We start from the raw sequence: 26898 nt of genomic DNA, 5'->3' as shown, positions 1-26898 counted from the left end.
TTATCCATATGCTGTTTTCATAAGCAGCTTTCCCCAAGATTTAATTCTCGGGCCCGCCGCACAACAAAAAGGCATAACAAAGAGTTGCAAGATTATATCCTGCTTATCAAGATGCACCTTGCCATTCAAAACCTGTTTTCATGGCTGCTGGTTCGATGGTTAAATAAAAACCTGCGATTCAAATGGGAGAACGTACCAGAGCAGCAGGCCAGCCCTGCCCGTACTGTCCATTTGCATTCCCCATTCCCTATATCTGAAATATTCCCATTTTCCCTCTCAACCCAGCAGTGGAGCTGTACCACTCAAAATTTTACTTGAAGTCCACTAAAAGTTTTACTTCAAAAACAAATTCCAGGCAAGTGAAAAAGAACAAAAAGACCAAACCAAGGGCAGGCTGCCTATGCTACTGGACCTGACAGAAGAGGCAGTTCAAGAGCATCAGCACAACATTAATTCTTGCAAACGTGGCTACCGAGACCCTCAGCAAGCTGGAGGCAGGCAAACGAGTGGCGTGATTCTGCGGGGGCTCGCGCGACAGCAGAGGGAAGCCCGCCGGAGGCAGCGGGCTGGCTTCGGGTGCTGCCCTGGAGCAGCAGGCTGTGCTGGGGAGGGCAGGGGATGCCTCTGTCACCGCACGGACCACCCGCACCCGACCCGTGGGCTGGACACGCGGCTGGGCACGCTCACCCCCCGCACACCGAATCCCGGGGAGCAAACCGCGGGTACAAACGCTCCTTTCCCTCACCCGTTCCCCTCATCCCACTACCTCCTGCCAGCACTCCTGAGTTTTCCCCGGGTCCCCAAGGAAGATGAGGCCAGGTCATGCTGCGTCGGAGCGGGAAAGCGTGACAGCAGCAGGCGTGCTCAGCCACTCTGGTGGGGCAGGACACAGCCAGCCCGCTGTAGGCACCTCTCGCTTAAGTCCCAACGTCAGACATGCTGCCTCCCCCTGCTGTCTCTGGAGCACTGGTGGGAAGTGGGTGCCTTGCCCCCAAGCCCCCCGGTTTCTTCCCCGCTGCCTCTCCTTTGCCGCAGCCGCTCGCCTCACCCCTACACGAAACCCGGCTGGCAGCGGGGCTCGTCCCTGCTCCTCCTCGTGCCTTTCCCTCCGGGTTTATTGTCACCAGCCGTACCAGGCAGGGGAGGGATGGAGGGAGGGGAGGAGGCGTTCGGCTCTGTGCCTCCTCTCATAACCTGTGCCTGACCAATCTGCCTCCCGAGGGGCTGCGGGGAGCTGCCCCCACCCCGGCATCTCCTCACCCCTCCTCGAGCCCCTCGGCTGCCAGCACCCAGAGACGGATGGCGGTGAGCTGGGGAGGAGGGAGAGAGAGAGGCACTGACAGCAACCGCCCTTTCTCCAGGATGGGTTGAGAGAAATGAAAACCTCCTGAGCTCCTTCTTCTGGGTCTTTCGGAGCAGACCCTGCCTGCCTGGCTGGGCGACTCCTCTGCGCTGCCTGTGCGCGCTCCTGTGCGTGTGCTGCTGCCATCACAGATGTACCCCCAGCTGTCACTTCGCTGCGCGCAGTCGCTCCCTCTCCCGCCTCTCTCTCTCTCTTTCCCTCTCCCTTTATTTATTATTTACGGAGGATTACAGTCCCTTTCCCACGCTGCCACCTCGCCGTGTGGCTCCTCTGCCCTCTGTGTGGGGCGAGCGGCTGGCTAGGAGGGGCTCCTGCCAGCTAGGGTCCAGCCGGCAACGGAGCGACTTTCTGCCGGATTTGCTTTGGGATTGTACTGGATTCACCGGAAAGCTGCACTTCTCACAGAAGGGACCACCCCAGCCTGAGACAGGTAAGTAAAAATGTCTCTCTTTCGTACCTCGGCCCCTGCTCCCTGGCTACGCGATCAGTGGGGCTGCCCCCCAGCACCGGCTCCCCCGGGGACGAGCGTGGCGGCCGGGGCCAGCGCTCCTGCAGACGGCACAGTGCACAAGCCCCGGCTGTGAGGCCGACGGGCAGCGATCTTCCCAGTAATGCAGAATGACAGCCCTGCCGCAGAGCCTGCTGGTACTGGTCCCAGTCCAGTTTCGGTGCGGGCAGCCGGGAGCTCTCCCAGCCGTGGACGGCACCAGCATCTTTCGCTGCAGCACGGGCAGCTCAGGTGCAGCTTTGAGGCGAAGCACGCGGTGCTGTGGCACCGGGTACCGGGCAGCTCCCGGAGAGCCCTGGCTTTTGTCCCCTCCTCAGGGGCGTGAGAGGGGGGCCAGTGTGTGAGGTGCCACTCACCAGACCCATGGTGGCTTTCCAGGGTATCATTTCGGTCTCGGCTGTCTTAGTAAGAATAATCTAAAATGGAGAAGTGAGGACCAAAAGTGGACAGGCCCAGCACTCCGTAAACAGGCTTTAGGAGGAGGGGTGTTTATCTGTGTGTGCGTGAACAATTTCACACGCAAAGCTCACGGACGTGACCACACGACAAGAAGTGAAGGATGCCGTGTCACAAGTGGAGCCAAAAATCAGTCTGAAGTTGCTCCCAGCATCCCCGCAGGCTGAGCCTGCGATTTCTCAACTTATGGGTGGAAGGCACAGCACCGAGGGTGGGGGTGAAACACAGCACGGAGAAACTTCACCGCCTTTTCCAGCACTGCCTGGGAAGAAAGGGAGAGAAAAGGTCTCATACAAGCTGCCTATGGGTAGGGGTACATATGTGAGCATTAGCATGTGTGTGTGTGTGTGTGCATATAGACACGTGTGCATACAGACACACGCACAGACACGTGCACACACACACCCCACACAGGGCATTCTGCCCCCCTTCTCCTCCTGCCTGCCCAGTTTATTACTGCCACTGCATCTCCTGCTAATTAAGAGAGACGTGTAAAACCAGAGCTCTCCCGCTTTGGGGAGAGAGGGTGTTTGGAGCTGTTGCTCCCACCAAGTCATGACCAAGCCAGGCCCCAGGCCCGCGATGTGGACTGTCAGGGAGCACGAACGTGCCACGTCCAGTGCATTCCCGAAGCCAGCGGCAGCGAGCGGAGCACAGCACTGCTCTGCTGCCGGTGCCTGATCTGCCACCCAAGTACACAGGGAGAAATGAAGATCTCGTTTCGGGAAGGGCTGGAGCAGCTGCTATTTCAGGGCTTAAAGAAGGAAACCCTTAAAAGACAGGAGGACTCTTGAAGGCACACAGGGACGTGTCACAAAGCAGGGGACATTTCTAGCAGTGAAGAGGAGGGGGTGCCTTTCCAGAATCGCAGACCATTTTTTCCATTTTTCTTCTGGGCTTTGTTGCTCAGTCTGGTGGGGGGTGGATCTTCCTCTGACTGCTGTGGGCAAACAACATTTGCAAGGGAATTATTCCACATGAGCAAAAGGCTTGTGGGAGTTGTCTCCTCATCAGACATCAGTGCAGTCTCAAGTGTATCTTGCCCACTTGGAGGAGTTACGGTAAATCCTGAGCAGAGGGGCTGTTCACAAAGAGTAAGGGGCGAAGCCCTCTTATGTAATTTTTATACCAGATCATGGCTTTACCCTTGCCTACAGCAAAGTGAATGCCACACGCTAGCGAGCTCAGATATCTCCATGAGATACTACAGCTTCCTGCCCTTCCTCTGGTTCTTCTAAGCCTGAATCAGCAAGGATTTTCTAGGGTCTTCAGCACCACAGAAGCCTGATGAAGGCAGACCCACGCCTCGATGCAGCAGGGAGGGCCAGCAGCAGCACAGGGCCACAAGGATACCTGGACAGGAGCACCCAGGGAGCGGCAGAGGCTGGAACAGAAAGGGGACAGGCTTAAGCCTGTGGGAGGGCATTTCTGGGCAGTTCTTCTGTGACTCTTCAGCACTTGCCTGTTGCTGATTCAAAAGAGAGACCAAGCAGTTTCCTTCACTTGCCATGTTTGGTTACAAGCAGCTGCTTACACCGCTTGACATCTGTCCCAGCCCTGGGTGGCTCAAGCCGTAATTCCAATCACCATACTGGGACGGCCCTGCCAGCTGGGTAACGCTCCGGAGTGCCACACCACGACACACACTCCAGTTCTCAGCGGGAAGGAGCTGGAGTTGGAGTCCTGGGCTGTTTCTGTCCCTTCTGCGTGGAAATACCTTGTGAGACATACCTTCCTCCTGCGCCACGGCTTTATCAAAATGCTGGCTCACAAAAATGCTTGTTATGGCTGAGGGCATTCTAATAGCAAGAAGAAAAATTTTTTTCTATAAATCAGTTCGGTTCCAGGCTGGAGAGTTAGAAGGAAAAGTTGCTGCACCTGCAAGGGGTGGGATTCTGTGAAATACGGTTTTATTCACATTGCAAAAACAAGCAGTCGAAAGTTAGGAAAGGTCGGGGCCGGGGGCAGCAGGCCATCTGCCCCAGGCTGCAGTCCTGCCTGCTAGGGTCACACGCTGTGTTTTCATACGTATTTTCATACGTCGCCTCATTCAGGCACTGCCTTCACGGTGCTCACGGACAGAAGCAGGGGGCTGTTCTTTTTTTTTTTTTGGTACTGCAAAGCGTGTGCCTGTTTTATTTGTTTACTGCCTGCCATCCAAGCCCTGCAGGCAACACATCATTATTCATTGTCTTGTGGTGTTCTGAGGATGTTTGCCGCTACAGTTGCCTCGTAGCTGATGACAGAGAATTTATGCTCCTGAACAGGCAGGAGAGAGTGGTTATTTTCCTTGCTTTTTGAAGGGTAAAGAGACTTTCCCTTTAGCCACACAGGGCAGGAGCAGCAGGTGCAGGACCAGAGCTTGGGGACTCTTGGCTCTCAGTGCCAGTGAGTCCTCGAGACCGTAACACTTGGCTGGCTAAGCTGCTAGTATTTTGGAAAACAGCTGTGAGTGCTCAGCAGTTCTGCAAAATGGCCCCTAGGGTCTCGTGCTGGGCACCCGCAAAATTAGGAATGTACAGACTGTGGCCACCCGCCAAAATTGTGGCTTAATATTTAATTCTGGCCATATAAAAATAGCCTTATTTATTACAACATTCTCATTGTTAGCTTGAGTGTCATGTGTCCTTTGCACTGAGTATGGGACAGGGTCCTGTGAAAAAAAGAAACAGTACTTGCTTGGATAAGCAAAGGCTGTGTTGTAACGCGTACATGCAAGTGGCTGAAGTAAGACTGTGCAGGTATTAACTCACATTTAAGTGCTTGGCTTTGCAAGCCAAATGGCATATTTTATCATACAGCAATTTTTTAAAAAAATGAAAATGAGACTTTCTTGATTATTCTTTTACGAAAGCGAAAACAAGAGACTTTCCATTATTTATACACTGCAACGCCTCACACCCATCACAGGAAGGACTGAGACCTAAATTTACAGCAGGGCCGTACAAGTCCGACCGTCACGCCTGACTGCAAGCAAAGGCTGTTACTTTGAAGACAGGCCCTGCTACCATGCTGCTTCTCACCCCAAGGAGGCTGGGAAGCTGGGAAGCTTCCTTCCCCATGGACCACGTCATCGCACGAGGAATAAAAAAGTTGGACCACATCCTGAGCCTGGAGAGGAGCTGTTAGAGGCAGCTTGACTTCGCACTCATCACTTGGACTCTCTTTCCGCTCCCGATGAGGCTCTCTGGAGCCAGTGGTCCACAAAGCAGGGCGTGCTGCTGCTGGGATTTTGCTGCAAGGTGCCTTGTGTGGGGGCAGAGGAGCTGAAGGTGGGCCTTGCTGTCCACGCTACCTGCATTTAGTTATTTTGATAGGGTGTAAACATAACCATGCCCATATCTCTTCTATGGCTCAAAACCCTTCAGAAAACTAAAGATCTGAAGACCTTTCCCAGCCTCAGCAAGCTCTGCAGCATGAGGCTGTGATGTGCGTGCTGGCCCAGAGGCATCCACAGATCCCGGCTGGAGCTCTGGGTTGTGAGAGCTGTCACGGCACCTTGTTGAGCTACGGGTAATGTTCCCAGCTTGTAAAGAGTGTTAAGTGTGTCCCAGAGCTCCTCGGGCATCCCTGGAGCTGCAGGCAGCAGCCTGGACCCCATGCAGCTTGTGTGGACTTTGTGGGGATGCCCCTCTTAGATGCTCTGGGAAGGGGAAGAAGAGCTCCAGGCTCTGTCTAACAGGCAGCACTGCCGACCTCATGCCACAGTGGCAACCAGGTGAGACAGATCTATGCAACTCACTCAGGCAGAAAAGATCTCCTTCAGAGTTCAGTATAAATGCATCATGTGCAAACAACGAGAGTCAGCCCTTCCTTGGGAGGTTTGCCAGGAGCTGCGTGCGTGCTGGGTCACCAGTCCCCTTACGATAAAAGCAGAGAGGAGACTTACTGCTGGCATCTCGTGCTCTGCCCCACCACCGCGCGTGCACAGATGAGCCCTGCCCCTGTGAACATGCCCGGGGCACAGGCTTGTGAGGTGAGTTGGTAGTGAAGTTCTTCCCTCGTCCCACTGTGTCTTCTACCTCCTCTCTCTCCTCCTGCTCCTACTGCCAAAGCACCAAGCCACTACCCCTGCAGCTGGGGGTCCGGTTCGGAGAGGCCGGCAGGCGGGGAAGCGCAGCCAAGGTGCTGGATGCAGAAGAGGGACGCTCTCACTCAGCAGCTTAGGTGGCAGCAGTTCTCCACCACGTTGGCTTCTCCACCAGAAGCAAAAGTAACAAGAGTTAAGCAGTAAGAAGGCTAGTGAGCTTGGGGTCCTGGCGTATTTCAGAAGACAGACCATAAAAAAAGACAAAACCAGTTTCTGGGCTAACGCAGACATGAATGGTGGCAAATAAACAGGTATGGGACACTTTGTGTACATGGGATCACCTACGCTTGCAGAAGCTCACCTGACTCTAGGAAAGAGGAAGCACAAGGAGAAAGGCACATGGCTGAAGTGCCTTGGCCCCCGTAGGATATAACAGGGGTTTCTTGGTATTGATTTGGAAGCCCCTTGATGTGGCAGTCTGGCCATACTGTTCGACAGACATCAGGCCTAGTGCTCCAGGGACAGAACTGTGAACTGAGGGCTTATACTGATAAAAAAAATTGTATTTTCCTATCTTGCTCTTAAATTCATGCACCTCCATCTACTACTCTGTGCATGTCAATGTATGTCTCGTCTCAGACAGGCTGGCACCTTCCCTGTTACGGATCTGCTGCATCCTTTGCCCCTAATAAGAGACCCAGGGAAGGTACTGGGTCATCTTAAGATTTCTGAGCCTTCAGAAACTCCTCCACAAATGTGGGCTCATACATACCCTTCTTCTTGAACAGCACCCGAGTGAAAACAAGCAAGATTGCTTTGGGATCCAGAGCACCATCCAACTAAGCAGTGCAGAAAACACCTGTGTGGGGGGTGAGGAGGGAGATGAGGACCACAGACCCAGGATTCTGCCACCAAACCGCTTTCTCTGCCTGGAGCATCTCCCTGGGGCTTGCCACCCACCCCCCATCCCCCGGAGCAGGCTTGGCAGGAAGGGGGGAGCCGCATTTTAAATGCCAGCGAGCTGGAGGATGCTCGTGGGATGTAAAGGAGGAGCTGGGAGCAGAAGGATGCCTCCCTCAGACCTGTTGGGTGGGGAGTGGCTGCACTCCTTCTGTCAAGGGGCTGAGTGCAAGGATTAAGGGCCTGAGCTACTACTGACCACGGGATTAACCCCTGGCAGGAAATTAAAGCTGTGGGGAGGGCTCTTCACAGCTGAGAGAACGAGAAAAACTGGGATCTGGATTAGAATTGGCAGGGCTGGTGACAAGCCACCACCCACAGCCAACTGTTCATGGCTGGATCAGAAAATGTTATCTCAGTCTTCATGTAGAAACCCCCTCCACATCTCACTAAGTTACCAATTTTTGCCAACAGTGTGAGAAGAGCAAAAACATCACTCTGGGGTGAGAAAAAGGAGGAAACTGGGTAGCCAGCTCACACGTCCCTCCCCTGAGCCGCACTCCCACTCCCTCACCCGCTTCCCTTCTCAGCTGCCTCCGTTTTGCACGGAGGAAACATGCACGTGGTCTGCTGCGTTCAGCAATACTCGGAGAAGGTGCTGGCACACACACGGCTGGATTTCTTCCTGTCAGCTGCCCCCTCAGCTCTCCTCCTGCTGCTGCTCTGGGCCTCCTCCATATGCTGTACTCTCGCTGTGCTGGGACTTTCCTGGCACTCCCGTGTTGGATATCCCAGTCTCCCCACCTGCTTCCACAGCCTTCCAAGGAATCCCACTGCTCCACAGCAATCTGGGTCTTTCCCATCAGTGCTACCCGCCCTGGCTCCCCTTCGGAGGCTCTGTGCTTTCTCAGAGGGTTCAAAAAGGCCTGATACCTTTGGTACTTCCATCTCCTTCTACATCTCCTGGTCTTGTTATCGTGCCTTGGTCAGGGAGGCTTGGGATGCAAACAATGTGTTCTGGTTAAGGTACAGGATGAGTAATCAAGAAACTGGCTTCTCTCCTGGTTTGGTCACAGGTCTGTCAGGAAACCTTGGGGAAGTCCGGCCAGAACTCCTTTATTCTGTGTAACTGATAAGCCCTGCAAATCATCTCTGAGGGACAGGAGAGCATTTACAAGCCCAGGTGATCCCGTGTGAGCACTGCACTTGGCAGCTTTGAAAATCTTGAATGGGGAACTGATGTGGGCTCATGATGAGGTAGCAAGAGCTGGGCAGCTGAAATGTCAGCCAGCCAAACTCAGCAGCCATTTTTTCCTCTCTCCTAGTTTGCCTCTCCATAAAGTGTGGATAAAGTTGATCTTTCTTGGAGGGGCTTTGGGAGGAAACATTTTTTTACACCAATCATATTTGCATTTCAGAGGTGCCTACACACTGCCCTTTCAAAGATCAGAAGGTTTTTGACTTCTTCACATCCTAGAGAATAGGGTGAGGTTTTTTTTCACACCAAGTCAGGAACGTGGCAGAGTCCCTTACAATACTGAGTGGGGTTTGCACGCTTTCTACTTTCTTTGCAGCTTTCTGTATGAGGTGTTTTCCTTAGCTGTGATCGGTCACTGCAAGTCAGATGGCCCCATTTCCTCTGCAGCTGGGTTTCTCGTGTGAATTTAAAATATGCTTTCCATTGATTGTGACAGCACAACACTAATGAATCCGTAATACATGTGTTAATAAGTCAGTGAGTGCTGCCAATGAAGCCCCCAGCTATTTAGCTTAGAAGCTCACTGGGGCAGCGACACACACTGTATGTTTCCACAGTGCTTGGCTGCTGCCTCTGGGTGCTTTTGCAGTCCGAATAAACAACAAATGAGGAGCTGCTGCTGAGACAATGTAACCTCTTGTGGTCAATAATTTGCTCGGCTGACCTAGGTCTGTTGGGGGACCAAGAGCTGGCATCACCTCCATGCCATCCAAACCCACTTGTGGTACTGCCAGGAGCACGATTCTCCCCTAGGACTCATCAGCCAGGTTCATTCATGAACTTCCAGCTGCTGTAACCAGACCCCCCGGCTGCAGTGTCTCCCTGCCCTAGGTGTACCAGCTCTGCTCCCCCAAGGACTGACGAAGGAGCAAACCTACAAGCGGCTTTAATCACTGGACTCTGGGGTACCACTGTTCTGTATTATGGGTGATGGTAATAAGCAGGAATCCTAAAAGCAACAAGGAAAGGGGAGGAAAAAAAGATAATCTCTTTAAAGTGCCTCCCATGCCCTCCCTCACCCTGCTGCTTTTCTGATAAAGGCAAAAGCCGTTCAGCATTGGAGAGGGGAAAGGTACTGCTCCATCACTTGTCAAGGAGGGATGAATGTCTGCGTGTACTTCCTGATAACTGATCACTGGCATCTGTTGCAGCCCCTATCACCCACCCTTTTGTAATACAGGCCCCCCACGTGCCCTGCCAGTGCTCGTACGCCGGGCTGTTAACGGAGTCTGATCTTTGAGCCATGATCCAAGGGTTAGTGCAAAGGACTAGGAGAGAGAATCAGAGAGAGAGGTTGCCGGGCACTGTTTCTGACTGCGACTCATCCTGGTGACACAGTCACCTCTCTCCCCAGCCTTGGTGTCCTTGTCTGGAAAACGGGATAACTTTATCCACGCACCTAGAGCAGAGGCACTACTGGCTATGACCTCAGCCTTACTTCTGGGTGTCATTAAATACAAAATAACACCACCACCACCTACAGCCATAGTAAGAGCCATTCGTAGACCAGAGGGAAAGCCTTGGATAGAAGGTGTCACAGAACTGGGAGACGTTACTCAAACGGTATGTGGATGGAGTAAACTGAAACTCTCCCCACCCTCACACTGTGCTCCCTGAGACCCAACTTAGGAAAGCTAAGGCTTTAGAGTGATACTGCAAACATTATCGGCGTCTGGGTAGGGAGAAGGGAAGCACAAGACAGTGACAGTGCCTGCTGTAGCTTTTCTGCCCTGGCAAGTGCTGCAGAGTCATTACAATCTCCTCAGCATCCCCCCCCAGCAGTAAAGTTCCCTGTTCAAGCTAATTAGGGGAATCCTCATTAGAGAGTCCTCTAGAGTCTGACAGCAGGCCAAATGTCCAAGTGGCACTTCAGCTCAGTATATTTTTGGCCACTGGAGCCCACGGGCCAGAAATGGACAATTTCATTCTGTTGCTTTGAGCTGAAACTAAAAAAGTTTTCTCTTATTGTCCTATGTCAAATGGTAAGAAGAAAAGGCCATCGCCAGCCCCACAGGCTAATCTGTTAATTTCTCCAGAATATGGAAAAGAGATTCAACTCCAAGCATGTGGAGGAAAGCTCTGGACAATGTGTCCCATGGATCACAGGGCATTTGGCTGACATGTTGCTCCAGGGAGAAGGAACCATCTAGTAAGCCCAGAAGAAAGACTAACACCTGGTTTGTGGAGCCCTTGGATGACTTCAGAGCATTCAGGGCTCCAGCAATGCAGATCAGCCTCGAGCCCCCAGACCCAGGCAATGCCACACTAGTTCAGAATGGATGGCACGGTGCCACTCCTCTTGGGCTGGGGGTGCATGGGGGGCACTCCTAGGTCTGGCAGAGTCCTTGCTGCTGGAAAAGTCCCCGGCTGTCAGGCTGGAAGCAGCCAGACAGCTTTGGTGGTGCTCTGGAAGGCCTTGAGGTGTGGGCAGGTGCTGGTTGCCCCAGGACTACGGGGTTCCCAGTGCTGTGTCGGCAGAGAGCGCAGCTGGGCTGGTGCTCTGCAGAGAAGAAGGCATCTCTCAGGCCACAGTAAAACAGCTAATTAAGTAAGAATTTAAGACAAATCAGAGAAAATCTTTTAAAAAAATCTCTCAAAAATCATTGCTGCCTCCTGGCTCTCTCTTGGCTGTAGAATATTAATCACTAAGGGTCTAACATGCTTATGGGCAATAGATGCGTGGGAGAAACTGGGTTTCTCTGGATCCTTGGAATTAAAATTTTTCCATAAACATACTACTTCAAGGTATAAATGCAGAAGCTTACTAGCCCTTTCACTTCAGCAGTCAGGAACCTCTACGTATTCCACATTTACTGCTCTGCCACCTGAGCATATGTCATGCTTGGAGAAGCAGGCAGCTTTGTGCAAGACATGGATGTTGATAAATATGGGTCACAGAAGAGTGCCCAGTACACGTGCAAGCCCAGATTGGTGACTATATCTGCATATATACATGAACATAGCTGCTTTTAAGCCTTAGAAACGCGTATGAACGCACAAGGGGTGGCTGCTGTCTATGGGGCGGAGAGCGCTGTGTTTGTGTGACATGCTTTTAAAATAATCTTGGGTTTATCAAGGTGCCTCCATCTTCGTGCGTGTTGCAGCACAGGAGACAGCGTTAAAGCCTGAACAGGTGCTAATCACTATGCACTGTAATAAGTTCTAAACATAGGGAATGGGCTTATTTATACACGGCTGCTCCTCCCACCCCGCACTCTGTGCTCGAGCCTCGGCGCTGCCTGAGAGGAAGAGGCGCCTGTGAGGTACCAGAAACCAGCGCAAGAGCTGGACTTGCCCCACCAGAGCAGCAGGAGCTAAGGACAGAAACCCTGACCCTGTCACTGTCCTCACAGCTGGCTATGCCGGTCCTGCTCCAGCCCCCCACGGTCGCCTGGGGATGAACTGCACAGAGCAGAAAGAGCAGCAGGAGGGGGGACACCAGCCCATGGCCTGAGCGAGGGTCTGGGCTGAGGGGAGACTGCAGAGGGAAGCCATGTCACGGAGCACCCCAAGAAGCTGGGTTTTTTTTGTTTTTTTTAAAGCTTAGCCCCCCTGATTGGAGCCAAGCCAGCTGATACAGATGGGGTGTTACAAAACAGAGCCAAAAGACAAGAGCACAAGGAACAGAGCTATCTATAACCCTGACAAAGTTAGATGGCACGAAGGTGGGGAAGAGGGAAAGACAGAGCGTGGCAGGCAGCCCCTGATGCTGAGAGCAAGGACGCGATCGCTCGGCAGCAGGATTTGGAGCTGATCGACTCCCGCTATCCAGCAGGCAGATAAGGCTCTGTGGCTGTCAGCTTAATTCTGCCATTTATTCCCGTGCTGTAGGGAGTTAAATAGAGCACACGGAAAGCCTGCTGCCGGGGACTGAAAGTCAAGGAGGGAGAGGGAAGGCAGAGACTGTAATTGGGCAGTGCCCGGCGAGTCGGGTAGAAGTGGCTGCGGGCAGACCCCCTCCAGGTAAGTGCCTGCGGCTTCTCCTCCTCCTTGTCGATGCTGACAGCTGGGGACAGGAGCTTCAGGGGTGGCATTCAGGATGGAGACATTGATATGGGGGAGGCTGAAAGCGTCCTTCTCAGCCCGGGTGAGCGCACGCACTGAATGGGGACAGCTATTTGTTGCGGCTTCTCTTTCGGCACGGACTGCAGGGAAGGGGTTCCAGCTTGCTTTGTGGAGTGCGGGATGCAGCGGGTGAAGGCTGGATCGGCTTTGGTGCTGTGAGAGGTATTCATCTATTTGGTGCATTGGCATTTCGGTGAAAGATCTAAATAGCCTGGCAAAATGTACTAGTCCAGGCACTGAGCCTGCTCATCTTTCTCATGGAGATTCTAATTTAAGTACTTCCTGGTGGTTTACATTCCCATATAAAATAAATCAGTCATGGGAGCCATGAGGGAGGGGGAACAGCTGGCACGTGTGTGGGGAGAGCATCCCAGTGGGAGTGCAGCGCCCAGCTAAAATAACGGCTGTGGACGTTGTCAGAGCCCCTCACAGGGAATGAAGGATGGTCTATTTTTGCACCCTGGTTGAAATGTGTCCATCTAACTGCTGCTGCGACAGTGGGTGGCATGTCAGAGAGCAAGCAGGGGGACAGGAGGGTCCATGGTGTTTCCCCTTTTCCTGCTAGCCCGTATCCAGCAGGGAAGCAAGGAGGAACCTGTTGTCAGTCGCTTATTGTCAGGGGAGAGTTTATGGTCTTTGGGTTTCTAATTAGACTGAACATTTTTCCTGTTTCTAATTAAGATGTAATTCCTCTCTTTTCAACACTCCCACTCAGTGTCCCCCGCCCCAGGTCCTCCCTTCTCCTCCGAGGCTCGCTCGCTCTTCAGCTCCTGCAGTTGCTGCAGTGTGAAATCCCCAAGCTGAAGCTGTGCTCTGCTCAGCCCCGCTCTAGCCACCACAACCATTTCACCTTCAGACAGAGAGGAAACGCCGGCAGGGAATATGGGAGGGGGAGAAGTGGCTTGGCAGCCGCTGGTGCCCAGACCTCAGTGAGCCTGAGCCGTGCGTCAGGGAGAGGATGCACAGGTGGTACCAGCCTGTGTGGCGGTGAGAGGGAATGAGCTGGAGTCTGCTGCCTTGGCAGGGTCACCTCAGCAATTCGTCAGGTTAACCTTGAGCGTGAGGCTGATGTCGCTACCGTAGCAGGCTGTTCAAGCGCAGGCTGGTCTCCTGGGCGCTTAGGTGAATCAGGCCTTCTTTCTGCACTGTGAGGTTCAAAGTGAATTAACGTTGCGCCTTCGTCGTGCTGTGCCTCCTGAAACATCACATCCTCCATCTCTCCTCCAAAACGGAGCTGATGCCTCAAAGTCAAAACTGTAGTTGGGGAGGGGAAAGGACAACACTGATCCCAGCCCCGCGTCCTGCGCCCAGGGAACTGAATCTCACCCGCTCTGCTCTGCTCTCCCCCTCCAGGACCTGGCAGGCAGGCTACAAGGTGATTCCTCCTCCCTCTGGGGCCGTGTGCCAGGCTGGCTGGTGGACGTGAAGACACGCTGGAGAAGACAACAATGCTGCCTACAACTGCTGGCCACCGGTGGAGGAGCAGGTTCCTCATGAGGTGGCAAGAGGCTTGTCGTAAGTAATGCCTGCTCAGGTACTAAGTATGATGATCCTGTTCATCAAGGGAGTGGAAAGAAAATAGGCTACATCAGGGTTAAGAATAAGGGAGAGTGGCAGCTAAGAATGGAGATGTTTGAACTAATTCCTGATTCCTTTAGAGGCCAGGTTAGCTGGGAGGGAGAGCGAGACTCTAAAGCTGAAGATGGGCTTAAAGTGGGACAGCGAGTGATGATTGCTTCTGAATTCCAGTGGGCCTGGCAGGTGAGAAACAGCAAGGCAGATACCACTGCACAAAGACCTACCCCCCACACTTCTCACATCAGCATCCCGTAAGATGCAGACTCCTCTCTGCGGTGGGGGTTTACACACAGGCTGCTGAGTAAGGCCCCCAGCTCTTCACAGCAGAAATCATGACATATTTTAGAATGGAATGCAGGATGTGAATGTGGAATTCTCCCACTGGGTACTGCCACATGTAGTGAAAATCATAGCGTAAATAAAGAAGATCTCTTTTAAATTCAGTGGTAAAAGTTCAGCCTGTGCATCTTCCCAGCGGACCGGGGCATCTGCTACCGTGTCCATGAGTGCACAGCAGAGACTGCTAGGGCCATGTGGGGCTTCGGGGAATGCACCTGCACTTCAGAGAAGCATCGGGGAACTGCAGGAGAGGCAAGGGAGCTCTTGGATAGTGTCCTCACTACTGCATGCCCAGGCAGCCAGCAGGTCAGTGGTTTCCCTTGTCCCTGCCCCCCAGTCAAATTTGGGGCTGCCACTGTAAGAAGCTGGGGGAATTCTTTCCTTCTCCAGAAAGCAGGCAACTTTGTAATTCATCCTCACAGCCTAGACTGCTGTATAAATTATTTATAATGAATGCTACTGAGTCTTGACTTCATCTGATATACCTGGATCAGCTTTCTGCCACCTACTAGAGTCACCAAACCCCCCACAAAGTAACTTCATATTCCCTTAACACAAAAACACATACTACTCATCCTTCCATAGGGCTGGAAGACAGCTTCCAGTTCCGTCTATTGCTTCCCTGCCCCTCTTCCCCGCAGAGCTGCAGCCTAACCAGCACGACGAATTTCTTAGTCTCAGCTCACATCCTGGCAGATGCACCTCTTGCAGGGACCAAAAATGAAATCAAACCTTCTCCTCTCTATGACTGTAGTAAAATATTTCCAAGAGCACAAAGCAATATATGGGTAACAACAAGACATTTTTGGCACACCCTACACGGCCTGGCAGCAGTCCAGTTCCTGCACATCACCACAGCCAGCTGCCTGAGACTGTGTTCCCACCAGCCACTGCCAGCACACACACTGGTGGAACGCCACAGCCACCCGCTTGGGGCCGGTGGCAGGCAGGCAGTTTGAGAGATAAGCCCTGAACAGAATGCCACCTGTATAGCATTACACACAGTCTGCTCTTGCCTTTCTTGGTTTACAAAGCAGCTAAGTGTTATCTCATCATCACAGCTGTCAATCTATTATTAATACTGTACTTTTGTTAAGCATCCAGGAAAAGACAGGGTCACTCGAGTGACTCACGGCTCTCTCCCTTCCCCGCTCTAGCTCCCACTCTTTTAATTCTCTCCCTACAACAAAAGGGCCATGTATTCTGAATGGCATTAAATATCCACCAGCCAGTCAGTACCTGCACTGCGCCAGTCCACGGGCTATGATCTGCTTTCATGGCGATCTCTGTTGCTGACCCCAACCTCTGCATGACAAAAAAGCACACAGGTGCTCAGGGTAAAGATCTCTCTTGTGTTTCACCATAAGGATCCATAATTACCACTAAAAGGGCACACAGATTGGCACAGCCTGGGCTAATGTACACCTGAGATCTCGACTGCAGGACAGAAAAAAATTCATGAAGGAATTGTGAAAGACGGATGAAATTAAAAAGAGCTGAAACACTCTCTCTGAACACTTCTCCCTCGGTCCTTAATAAAGTCGTATAGCTTAGGATCCAAACTGTGTAGTCCTCTTTAGGCCAGTAGCCCACAAATCTGCCAGTTCTCACAAGGATCACTGGGAACACAAAAAGGCCCTATGCAGGATGACAGGGTTTGAGTGTGAAGGCAGCACCGCTGACAGAAGCCAAGTAGATATAAAAAAACGGCTATGGGTCAGACTAAACTGCAGAGAGAGTGTTGTGAGGGAAGAGAGGAAGAGCATGGCTGTTTGCAGAGCTCTTCCAGGCAGAGCTTCTCCAGAGCACGGGTCTCCACTGGCTCCCTCTCCCATGACAGTCCTTTCACAGTTCGTTTGGGGTTAAGAAACAAAACACCTGCTTGTTGGTTCTTTGGAAAAAAGCAAGACAGAAGAATCTGGTTTCCAGTCCAGGAGAGAATGGCGAGACACTAAATGCATCCACTTTAGCTACCATTCACCCCTAAAAAGACCCTACCAACCCCAAGTGACTGCCTTCTCAGAAGAAAAGTGAGAAACGGAGAGGACAGGGCATGACATACAGACAAACCTGCCTCAGTTTTTGTCAAATGCTCAAACCTGTCACCTTATAAAACAGTGAGGGAGCTGAATTTGCTTCCCACATTGAAGAAATTAATCTCAGCTCCACAAAAGGAATTAAGATGAGGGATGCAAATGTTTTACATAGTCTGCTTAAACATAACTCCTACTCTTCCAATGACAGGAGGCACAAAGCTTGCTTCCCTGTTGCTGATGCTTCTCTGTCACAGAAATGAGAGTTTTAAAAGCCACTGTGTCCTAGGGAGGGTCGGTAACTACTGCCCTGACACCACGCACAGGATCTGGACCCACGGCTGGAGTGGCGATCCACAACAGCTCTAAAAAACGCTGTTTTGCAGTTTATCCGACCTTACCTTTGAGGCACTGAAGGAGAAAGGGGGTGTGTGCTAACCCTTTTCCTAACACCCTTTTCTTCAGCTACCAACCTGCAATTTTTCTCCTCATCTCCATTGCTCTGGCCAGTTTTGGTCAGAGGAGATATTCATGGGGCTATTGCTGTGGGATTCAGAAACTGTTTTCAGAGCAATGACAAGTACCAGGTGTCCAGTGCTTTAGGGTGTCCTTGTTACTTTTTAAACGCTTTCTTGGTCATCTCTTTGTAATGTAATCTAATTCATAAAAAAGTCTCTTGCCACCAGGCCCATGCAACACACTGTTGCATGGAAAACAAATGACACCCTGATTTAGAGGCTAACTTAGACCTGACTCTGATCTATCACTAAGATGAGGATTCAAACCACAGGAGCACGACTGAGATGTAGGTTGTTTTGTTTTCATCTTTCTTACAAGCTTTTCATTAACATGTCTATTTCTGAAAAAATGGAGCATCTCGAGTACATATCAGTCCTTCCTCTCTCAACCCTGACTGTTTAGAAAGAGCTGTCCTTTATCAGAGCTGACATCTTCCACCCCTCTCTGCTCCGTTCTCCTCCAACAGCTTCCAGTGCTCTAGTATCTGGCAGCAAAGTCCTCTGGGATGCACTGTTCTTGCTTCCTTGTGGAATTGGAAGGATATTTACTTGCTTGCTCACAGGAAAAGACTAAGAGGAAACTCCTGCTGCCAGGGTGCCCGCCAGCAGTAAAGGGATTTAGCTGTGAGGAAGCTCCTCACACTGCAGGCCTTTTTGGCCAAAAGCCCCGCTGTGAGGGTCATACTGTAGCCATGGCTGTGCTCAAGGAAGCGATGGGTGAGGATGGGGAAGTACTGCTCTAATACATGCACTCTCCCTCCCCTGCTTCTCGCCCACCAGTGCTCAGCTGTTGGCTGTCGCTATGTGCTGCCGAGTCCTTCTTTGCTTGCCCTTCCTCCTGCAAGTGTAACAGTGGCAACCTGGAAGTGGACTGTAGCGGCTTGGGCCTCTCTTCCATCCCCTCAGACATCCCCACAAACACCAGGACCTTCCTCTTTCTCAACAACAAACTCAGCATCCTGCCAGGAGCAGTGTTTTCCAACCTCTCTGCACTACAGAGGCTGGATCTATCCAACAACTTCTTGGACCAGCTCCCTCAGAACATCTTCAGTGACCTGCGGAACCTCACGGAGCTCCAGCTGAGGAACAACAGCATCCGGGCCTTGGACAAGGACCTCCTACAACACACGGCCCTGCTGCGCCAGCTGGATCTCTCCATCAATGGCCTGGCCCAGATACCCTCGGGCATCTTTGACGACCTGCCTGCACTCCGCTCCCTCTCTCTCAGGTCCAACCGCCTGCAGAGCCTGGACAGGGTGACCTTCGAACCGCTGACCAGCCTGCAGCAGCTCCAAGTTGGGGATAACCCCTGGGAATGTGACTGCAACCTCCGAGACTTCAAGCACTGGATGGAGTGGTTCTCCTACAGAGGTAGGTGCTTGCGTGGCGGGAGCCAAGCACAGAAGTGCTGGTCTTCCACGGAAAGGCCGGCAAAGGCAGGCAGGGAAGAAACACGAGCAGATGCATCTGGCAGGTCAGGCTGACCTGAATGCCAGATCTTAGCCAAGGAGCATGAGGATGTGCTGCAATGCGAAGAGACAGTTTAGTGCCACCGCACCTTCATATAGCAACACCGCCAGGTTGAGAAGTTCTCTGCAGCCCCAGATCTCCTATTTCCTTGTTTTGTTTCTAACCTTACTGGTTTTTTGATTACTGTTTTTTTCCTGGGAAAGAACTTTCCTGAAGTAATGTCAAAATTTTAGGATTATGAGTTCCTCTTGTCCTTTCTGCCTAAAGAGAAGCAACGCTTTTCATGGCTGAAAATAACTGTCCCATTCTCCTTCTTAAGCTGGGAGAACTAAAAGCCAGATTTGGCTGTAAAGCATCAGGTTTGCTTTCAACAAAAAAACCGTAGGAAAGAGCGTCACTCAGGAAATACCACAACTAATGATGGCGAACCCAAACTAAAGCTCAAATTAACAAGCCAGGCCCCAAGTCAGACTGGCTATAAAATCGTCATTTCAAACCAAGCAGTTTTTGACAATTTTGTATTTCCAGCTTTTCCTCAAAATGCAGAAGGCTGGAAAGGTACGTATCCCTCAGCAGGAATACCGACAGGATGGCACGGGATGGCTCAGAGAAAGATGGCACACTTTGAAGGAAGGACGGCTGAAGGCCTGACCTTCTGTTGCTGGAGCCAATGAGTGGGACAGGGTCTCAAATCACACGGATAGCCACACTCTGCTGTCACGTCCCCGCTGCGCACAGCCACGCTGCAAAGAGATTCGCTGTGCCTATGGCTACGCTGCAGTCTGCATTCGTGTGAGCAGACTCAAACAAGCCTACGAGTGCCACTTTCCTCTTTTTTGTCTTTTTAGTTTGTTTTTTTTCTTGATTCTCATATCACAGAGTCCACGGAGTTTATTTTGCTTTTTTTACCCTTTCCAAAGAAATTGCCCAAACTCGCTCAAGCGTTTGTTTCAACATCTGTCACTATACTCACAGAGGGAACATGGATTAATTGTTAGAAGATGGGACTGTGTGTCTGTTGTTATTTTGAGAAGATACAGCCTGGTCCTATCTTTTTGCTTTAATTTCCCCTTTCCTAAAATGGTTCTACTGCCACTTACATAACTCACTAACCAGTATGAGGCTGAGTTAATAGACAGTTTCAGAGGGCTTTCATGGCTTGGCCTGAAAGATGTCTATGCAGATATCATGCACCATGAGCCCTACTGTCAAATCCAGCCTAGGCAGAAGCATACCAGCCAGTGGCCACGGTTGAAGCTGTTCCAGCTGTGGAGGGCTAAGGCATGCAGAATGTCTCCAAGTTAGGCAAAACAATAATTTCAAAGGATATCACGTGTGCTTCTTCTGCCTGGTGCATGGAGGCACAGCCATTCCTCTCTCCCTCCACCTTTGACAAGCACTGAGGATCTGCCAGGCTCTCTTGAATATTCTCTTTACTCAGCAATGCATTCACACATGAGGGACTGAATTTTATGGCCCCACTGCTATAATAAAGCAGTTTCCCACTTGATAAGCATAATGTTGCCATGGTTGAATTCCATACGGCAAATACTGAGCAGATGTGAATGGAGTCATAGGAACTTACGGCCCTAAGGATCTACCTCTGCTGTCTCTGTCTCAGGATGAAGCTGTGGTTCACTCCTTTTATCTCTGTTGGAACAGGTGGGAAAATCGACCAGCTGGCATGTACTCTGCCCAAGGAGCTGAAGGGGAAGGATATGCGAATGGTGCCCATGGAGATGTTTAACTACTGCTCCCAGCTGGACGATGAGAACAGCTCTACAGTGCTGGACAATACTGGCCCACCCTGCACTAAAGGAAGCCCAGCTCCTTCCAAATCTAAGTCGGGCCCAGAAACAGAAGTGGAGCCCAGTGTGGGATGCCCTCAGAAACAGCGATATAGGCCTGTGAGCGTGCGCCGGGCTATTGGCACTGTGATCATCGCAGGGGTGGTTTGCGGCATTGTTTGCATCATGATGGTGGTGGCAGCTGCTTATGGTTGCATCTATGCCTCCCTTATGGCCAAGTACCACCGGGAGCTGAAGAAGAGACAGCCACTCATGGGTGACACAGAAGGTGAACATGAAGAGCAAAAACAAATCTCTTCTGTGGCCTGAAACTCTTCTAGGAAGGAAGGGGCAGCGACGAACAAAGGTATCTGAGAGCAGTCAAGCATGGGGTCCTCCCAAAATACATCTTCCCGGACAGATGGACAGACAGACTGTGCTATTGCTCCACTCACCCAAGTAGTGCAACATGCTTCTGGGGGGTCAGGGCACCTGGCTCAATTTCTGTTCCTCTGCCCCAGGCCCATTTTGTGCCCTTTCACCCTTGGGCCCTCCCAGACAAATAAAGTAGGGTCAGATCTCAAGTGGTTGCTGTGCCTCATGCCCTTGCGCAGAGCTTCCCTCGCATGCCTACTGTAGAGACAGCTGGCACCTTCCGGGAGCCCGTGCCATCCTCTCAGCTTCGGCCCTGAGTCGTCCTGTGTCCTGTCAAGAGCTCTCTGCAAACAGAGAGCAGCTCTATGAAAGCTTATGGGAGGAGCAGGACAGCAGAAACATCCATGCCTCCCTGTTAGGGTCACTGCTGCTGTGTGACAGTTAGTTGCTGCCCACCCTACAAGTCAGGGCTGCCAAGCGCACATCAGAAAGGAGGGAAGGTCCTTAGGGGATGACAACAATCAGGGGAATATTTCCCTTCTCGCTTTTAAAGGTGGAAAGATACCTGTATCACTCTAACACACTGCCAGGGAGCAGAGCGTCCCTCTTCTTGCTCCTGGCCAAGTCCAAATCTGTGAGCTGACACACACACATGTCATCTGCTATACGTGCACAGACACAGAGCTGTCCCCCCGTACACACACACACTGACTCCTCCTGATCCCAGCACACACAGAGTAAGCCCCAGCTCCAGACATCCAGGCACCCCACCTGTGCATGCAGAGCCACAGGTGCCCATGCTGATCTGCCCTCTGCGTGCAGCCATGAATACATTCAGCCGCTTTACCCTACTCTCATCATAACAGCACCTCGTGCTTCAGACAAACGACATGCACCCTGCCACTGCGGAGCTAACAAAAACATGCCCAAAAAGGGCAGGAGAGGACAGAGAGAGGCAAAGTTATTAAGGTTACAGCATGAGTCTGTGGAAATAAGTATATAACATGAAAAAAATAAGGTGTGTTCTTGTTATCTATTTTATGTTTTCTAGGATAAACGGAGAGGTTAAGAATATGGAAATGTGTGACTGGCAGAGCAGAAGTGGGTCACCAGGAAAGGCAAGAGCAGGAGGTGGCTTACCAGCCTCAGTAGTGTAAGCCATGCTGGGGAGTAGTACGAGCCTAGGGGAAGGTGGCAGGAGAAGACGACACACAACCCAAGAGCTGACGTGGCTGGCAATGGGACAAGCACGGTGTATGGAGTAGGGTTATGCAGCTGGGGTGACTAAAAAGAGGGGGCACAATTCTGGAGAGTCTAGATGTGAAGGCTGAAACCTAGACTACAGTGTGGCACCGGTGGGAGAGCCCAGGAAGGGTCCGGCGCTGGCAGGCAGGACAGCCCGCACACGCTGCCCTCACCATCACTGCCGTGTTCCCTGCCATCCACAGCTGCACGAGCATGCCCGCACACACAACTGCGCACACTGCCGCTGTCATGTAGGGTGGCTTCCCCCAACCAGATTTTAAGGTCCTCAGACTGCAGTGCCTCTTATTAGTCTTAGCTCTTTCCAACCTGACAGGAAAAAAAAAAGTGAGAAGGGAAAAAAAAATGAAAGGAACTCAACATAAGGACTCATTTTGTATCACTGGAAGTGGGATAAAATGCTGTCTCCAGGGGAGAGCGCACATTGCCATGGTAACCTGCTCTAACCCATCACAGTGGGTATTCCTGTGCGAGGAAGATGACACTGGAGGTCGCGCATCCGCAGTGCCTGTGGATGGTGTGATCCCTGCCATCAGGAAACAAGCTAGCAGCCAGCCCAGCTTCGCAGGGTGTTTCGCTAGCAACCTGTGTTCAGAGCCCAGCACGCACTGCAGGTAGACCCTTGCCAGGCCACGCCACCTCCCTCCCCTGCTCCAGCTGGGTCCCATGCCTCCAGACGTCTCTCTCCTGCTGGTTCCCTGTGGAAGCGATACACGCTGGCTCCTCGCCCCATTCTGGTCCCAGACAGGTGGCTGTACTGACCCATGGGCACACAAAGCCAAGTCTTTAATCAAAGCCTGGAGTGGTAAAATCCCTTCTGGCCTACCTAGGCCCACCAGAGGCAAAGAGATAGGATGCTCTGGACTGCTTCGGCATGACTTCCCTTTGACACAGGGATGCACGGGACAGGGGAGGATGTTCTTCAGGGAGCAGAAGACCAGGCTGCCCTGGAAGAAGGACTGGGAGAAACAGTCCACCCACAAGCGTCTGCACATGTTGTACCCCCAACTCCCAGCACACTGCTTGTGGGCAAGAGGAGGAGCGGGGCTGGCAAGATGTGAGGAGGAAGGATTCTTCCCCCGTGCACTGTACAGCTGCTCCAACCATCCCATCTGCTGCAACCACAGTCTGCTGTGAAGGGCGGAACTGGCGCACTGCAGACTCCGTATGCGTGTTTGGCTGTTCCACACTCCCAGCAAGACAGGACTAGGCTCTGCCTGCTGGATCCAAACCTCTTCCCAACCTCCCTCTCAGGGGAACTTCTCCCTTCACCATACTGGACTCCACAATCAATACTTGAAATGGGACTTGAGACAGAGCGGTATATTTATAGATCTATATTTTACTTGCATCAAACAATGGTGAAACATTGCACAAGACAAATGGGATCTATATATGTGTGTGTGTGTGTGTGTGTGCGTGAGTTTGTGTGAGTGAGCAAGAGAGTGAGAGAGAGATTGTTTTTAAGGGGACAGACTCGAGATAAAATGAATGGGAGGGAGACAGGGGACAAACGCAGGGGTTGGGAAGGGGGGAGAAATCCTCCTTTCCCTGCACCTTCCCTGTGACCTCCTCAAGCCCTGACCAATTTTTCTTTGTTGCTGATAATATTTTCTATATCTTGTGTTGTGGGGCTGATGATGACCTTGCCCATCCTTTCCTTTTTGTTTTCATTTATAAGGCAGAAAATCTGGATTCATCTCAACCCTAGGCAAGGGACTGCTATGTTTAGAAACCCAGGAAAGGAGAAAACAGTAAAGGGGAGAAAAGAGAGTTGCTGAGAAACATGAAGGCTGGCTGCTATGGGGAGTCCCACTGGAAAGCAAATACTGTGCTTGGAAGGACAAAGACCTGTCCTCTTTCCTGCAGAGCAGAGTAACAGGGTTCATGGGAAATGCCCTCTTTTTACTACTGCTTGCAAAGAGGCTCTTGCTCCGCTCCCTAGCACACCTGGAAAACAGGCTGCCCTAGTGCGAGAGCCGCTGCGCTGTCCGCAAGCACTCGAGGGAACGTGGTACCCAGCGTGGTCAGAAACCAAGCTCTCCTGTGGGATGCTGGATACAGAACGAGACCCAGTGCTCCCTGCGTGCCCAGGCAATGGGCTCCTCTGGTGTGCGGGGCTCCCGTTCTCCCTGCAGGCATGGGGCGAATCCCCCTGACGCACCCGTTGCTGCAGGCAGGGGTACCAACGCCACAGGCAGGTGCCTGCCTTCAGGAAACGGTCTTCTGGGGCAGACAGGTCCAACACGTGCCAGGGCGATGCAGGGGCTGGCAGGGCCACCAGAAACACCCCTTCTGCTCCCCCCGGCTCCCCTTCCCCACCTGCAGTACAGGCAGGCACGTTTCTTGCAGGGAACAGATGGCACTAGTAATTTCTGTTTCTTTTCATTGCTGTTTGAGGGAGAGCAACAAGATTTTCTAAAATGACTGAATGGAGGTTTCTTTGGCATGAGACAGAAAATTTTTAAAGGTATAATATATTTCTGGCTTGTTGTTACAGAAGAATAATAAAGAATGTATTTTCCTATGCTCCTTCTTGTTTAAATGAGGTATCTGACAGCAACCTTCCTTCTCCCCTACCCCCTGCAAAAGCAAACCCTGCAGGGATACAGCCAGCCAAACGAAAAAGCCCCTGAATTCCCACATATGTGTATGCTTCTCTGCACATAGTGTTTAAACCCGGAATGAACATGCAGATGTACACACACACACGATCAGTGCAAGTCCTAGACAAGCGTGTACCTGTAGTCAGGGTGAGGCTGTAGCACACAGTCAGCCAAGGTGAGACCCTAGATCTAGAGACACACACAAACACACAGCGTGCTCCAGGGACACAGCCGGACAAGGGCGATTGTGTAACAAGGATAAGACACTGTGGCAATCAGCTCATTACATAAAAAGTAGAAAGGGCCAAATTAATCCCCAGTGTAAGAACACAGAAGCCAATGAAGTTATATTCAGGTCAAATATGATTCCAAAGGCTTTTTTTTTTTTTTTAATTAGAGCATAATGTTCAATAAAACTTACAGTAACAAATAGTGAGCTATGGGTTTCTGCATCTTCAGATTCCTGACTCTCCTGAGCAAGGTTATTTTAAAATGAATGGAAATTGCTATCTAATCCTATTGCACCCCCAAGCACACAAGCTGTCACCCCTAGAGCTAAAAGGGTCCCTCCACCAGCTGTTCACTGGCTAGGTCTATCACACACAGCTAAGAAGTTTAAATTCCCCACTTCTCTGCTTTCAGTGCTACGCATACACCATGCATCACACATCCTTCCTGGGAGAAAAAGCTCATCTGGATGCATGTGGAACCACAAAAGATGTTAAACTCCGCAAGAAGCAAACCCTTGTGCCACCATGCTCACACTGTCATACTCGGCCACGCTGTTCTATTCAGTCTGATCTTCAGAGAGAAACTGGGGGCAGAATTCAGCTGCGCTTCATCCGATAACATCTGTTCTGCTGAAAAGGTATGTGCCGTGAGAGAATCACCATTATTGTTTACAATGTGGTGTCTATGACACATAGCTTAATCTAATTTTGCCATGTAGGTAGAGGAGCACACACAGATACTACTAAGCAGTTCATATAATACCAGAAATGTAGAGTAGGAAAAAAGCAAGGCCAATACACTCATCCAACGACTCTAGGCTTCTTTGGTTCATGAATTATCTGGGAGCAGGCTGTGATTTTCCACAATCTGATTATCTTTCATTTGGCAAATGTATTTGCCCTGTATACGTATCTACTCACACACACATATAACTCCATATATATAAACACATAATTATGTATATGCATATATAATACACGTAAAATACATGAATCAGAAATCCTCCTCACTATCTTGTTCATTGGCAGCTTGCTGCGCCGGCATTTGCTGGTACTGATTGGAAGCACAGGTCAGAGGGTCAGCTTCTATCCTCTGATTAGATAAGCCCAAGTCCTAGCATGGGACTGCTGGGGACCGAAAAGCCTTCCCTCCGAGAATACTGTGTACTACAGACAAAAGATTAAGCAATCCCTGATAAGTACAGTTACAGAATGGAGTGAAAGTAAATAAAGATTTCTTGTGTCATTTCGGGGAGCTCCCCACACCACTAGCAGCCCTGGAGATCTGGGTTCAAGGCAGCATCCTCACAGCTTTTCTCCCTTTGGAAGGTGGGAGAGAAGCAACAACAGGGGCTAAACCTCTCCATCCCACCATGCCTTTGTGCTGCAGCCAGGCAGAGGCCATGTGTAGGGCACCTGAAACCAAGCAAAAAGCAAAGCATGATGCTAAGAATAACTCTGCCTTGCGTGGAGCTTCTGGGCCGGAACAAGAATGTGCTGCTCTTTGTTTGGGGCTCCAAGCTGAGATTTGGCCCTTCACATTTGCTTTTCCTGTGTCCTAACTTGGGAATAAACTTGTTTGTTAGAACAGCTGCAGAAAATCAACTCATAAAAGGGCACCAAACGAATGACAACTGCAGGTATTTCATGTGAGGAAATACGCACAGACAATACACTGAGATATTCACCCAGCTCTGCATAAAGCTCAAGGGAAATATCCAGAGTAATAATAATGCTTTGCATTTCTATAGTGCCTGCCTTTGGCAGCTCTCTGGAAGCTTGCAAACATTAATGAATTCACAGAGGCAGAGACTCAGAAAGTACAAAGGCCAGAAGGGACTTTAGATCATCTAGTCTGACCTTCTGCGTATCGCATGCTACTTGGAAAGTGTGTGGAAGAGAACCACAAACATTATTTGAGGGTGGCAGAAAATGCCTTGCTGTGAAAGGCTTAAAGAGCTCAATTGGTTTAGCTTATGAAACAGAAAATAGAGATGTTCTCCTGTAGAAAATCCAACAGGGAGTGTTTACGTGCAGCTAAGGCAAATTTTCCAGAAAGGCATCTACCTTTGATCTGAAAACATTGAAGAGATGAAAAAGATCCCTTCTCCCTTGGTAC

General features: G+C 51.1%; 2 protein-coding genes across 3 annotated transcripts in view; one reads left to right on the top strand and one right to left on the bottom strand.

Moving 5' to 3' along the window:
* The window catches only part of CACNA2D4 (calcium voltage-gated channel auxiliary subunit alpha2delta 4), a 131648-nt gene that overhangs the window by 29955 nt on the left and 74795 nt on the right, over nt 1-26898 (bottom strand). The window lies entirely within an intron of this gene.
* On the top strand, nt 889-24472 carry LRTM2 (leucine rich repeat transmembrane protein 2). Of its 2 annotated transcripts, none has more exons than XM_075428540.1 (4): nt 889-1793; nt 13934-14095; nt 17829-18419; nt 20181-24472. In XM_075428540.1, exons 2-4 carry the CDS (start codon nt 14029-14031, stop codon nt 20633-20635), a joined length of 1113 nt encoding a protein of 370 aa, XP_075284655.1. In that variant the 5' UTR covers nt 889-1793; nt 13934-14028; the 3' UTR covers nt 20636-24472. The 2 variants fall into 2 exon arrangements, with proteins under 2 accessions (XP_075284655.1, XP_009933739.1); XM_009935437.2 differs by lacking the exon at nt 889-1793 and adding an exon at nt 11804-12478.

The sequence above is a fragment of the Opisthocomus hoazin genome, chromosome 8 (assembly GCF_030867145.1).
Source record: "Opisthocomus hoazin isolate bOpiHoa1 chromosome 8, bOpiHoa1.hap1, whole genome shotgun sequence".
NCBI classification, from domain to species: domain Eukaryota; kingdom Metazoa; phylum Chordata; class Aves; order Opisthocomiformes; family Opisthocomidae; genus Opisthocomus; species Opisthocomus hoazin.
The sequence above is the reverse complement of the archived record's forward strand: the minus strand, read 5'-3'. Positions and strand labels throughout refer to the sequence as shown.

Excerpts from the sequence above, each read along its gene's own strand:
- LRTM2 (XM_075428540.1), top strand. The coding sequence starts at position 14,029 with ATGCTGCCTACAACTGCTGGCCACCGGTGGAGGAGCAGGTTCCTCATG. Across the intron at positions 14,096-17,828 it reads GAGGTGGCAAGAGGCTTGTC|TGCTCAGCTGTTGGCTGTCG; the intron begins GTAAGTAATGCC and ends CTCGCCCACCAG. Across the intron at positions 18,420-20,180 it reads GGAGTGGTTCTCCTACAGAG|GTGGGAAAATCGACCAGCTG; the intron begins GTAGGTGCTTGC and ends CTGTTGGAACAG.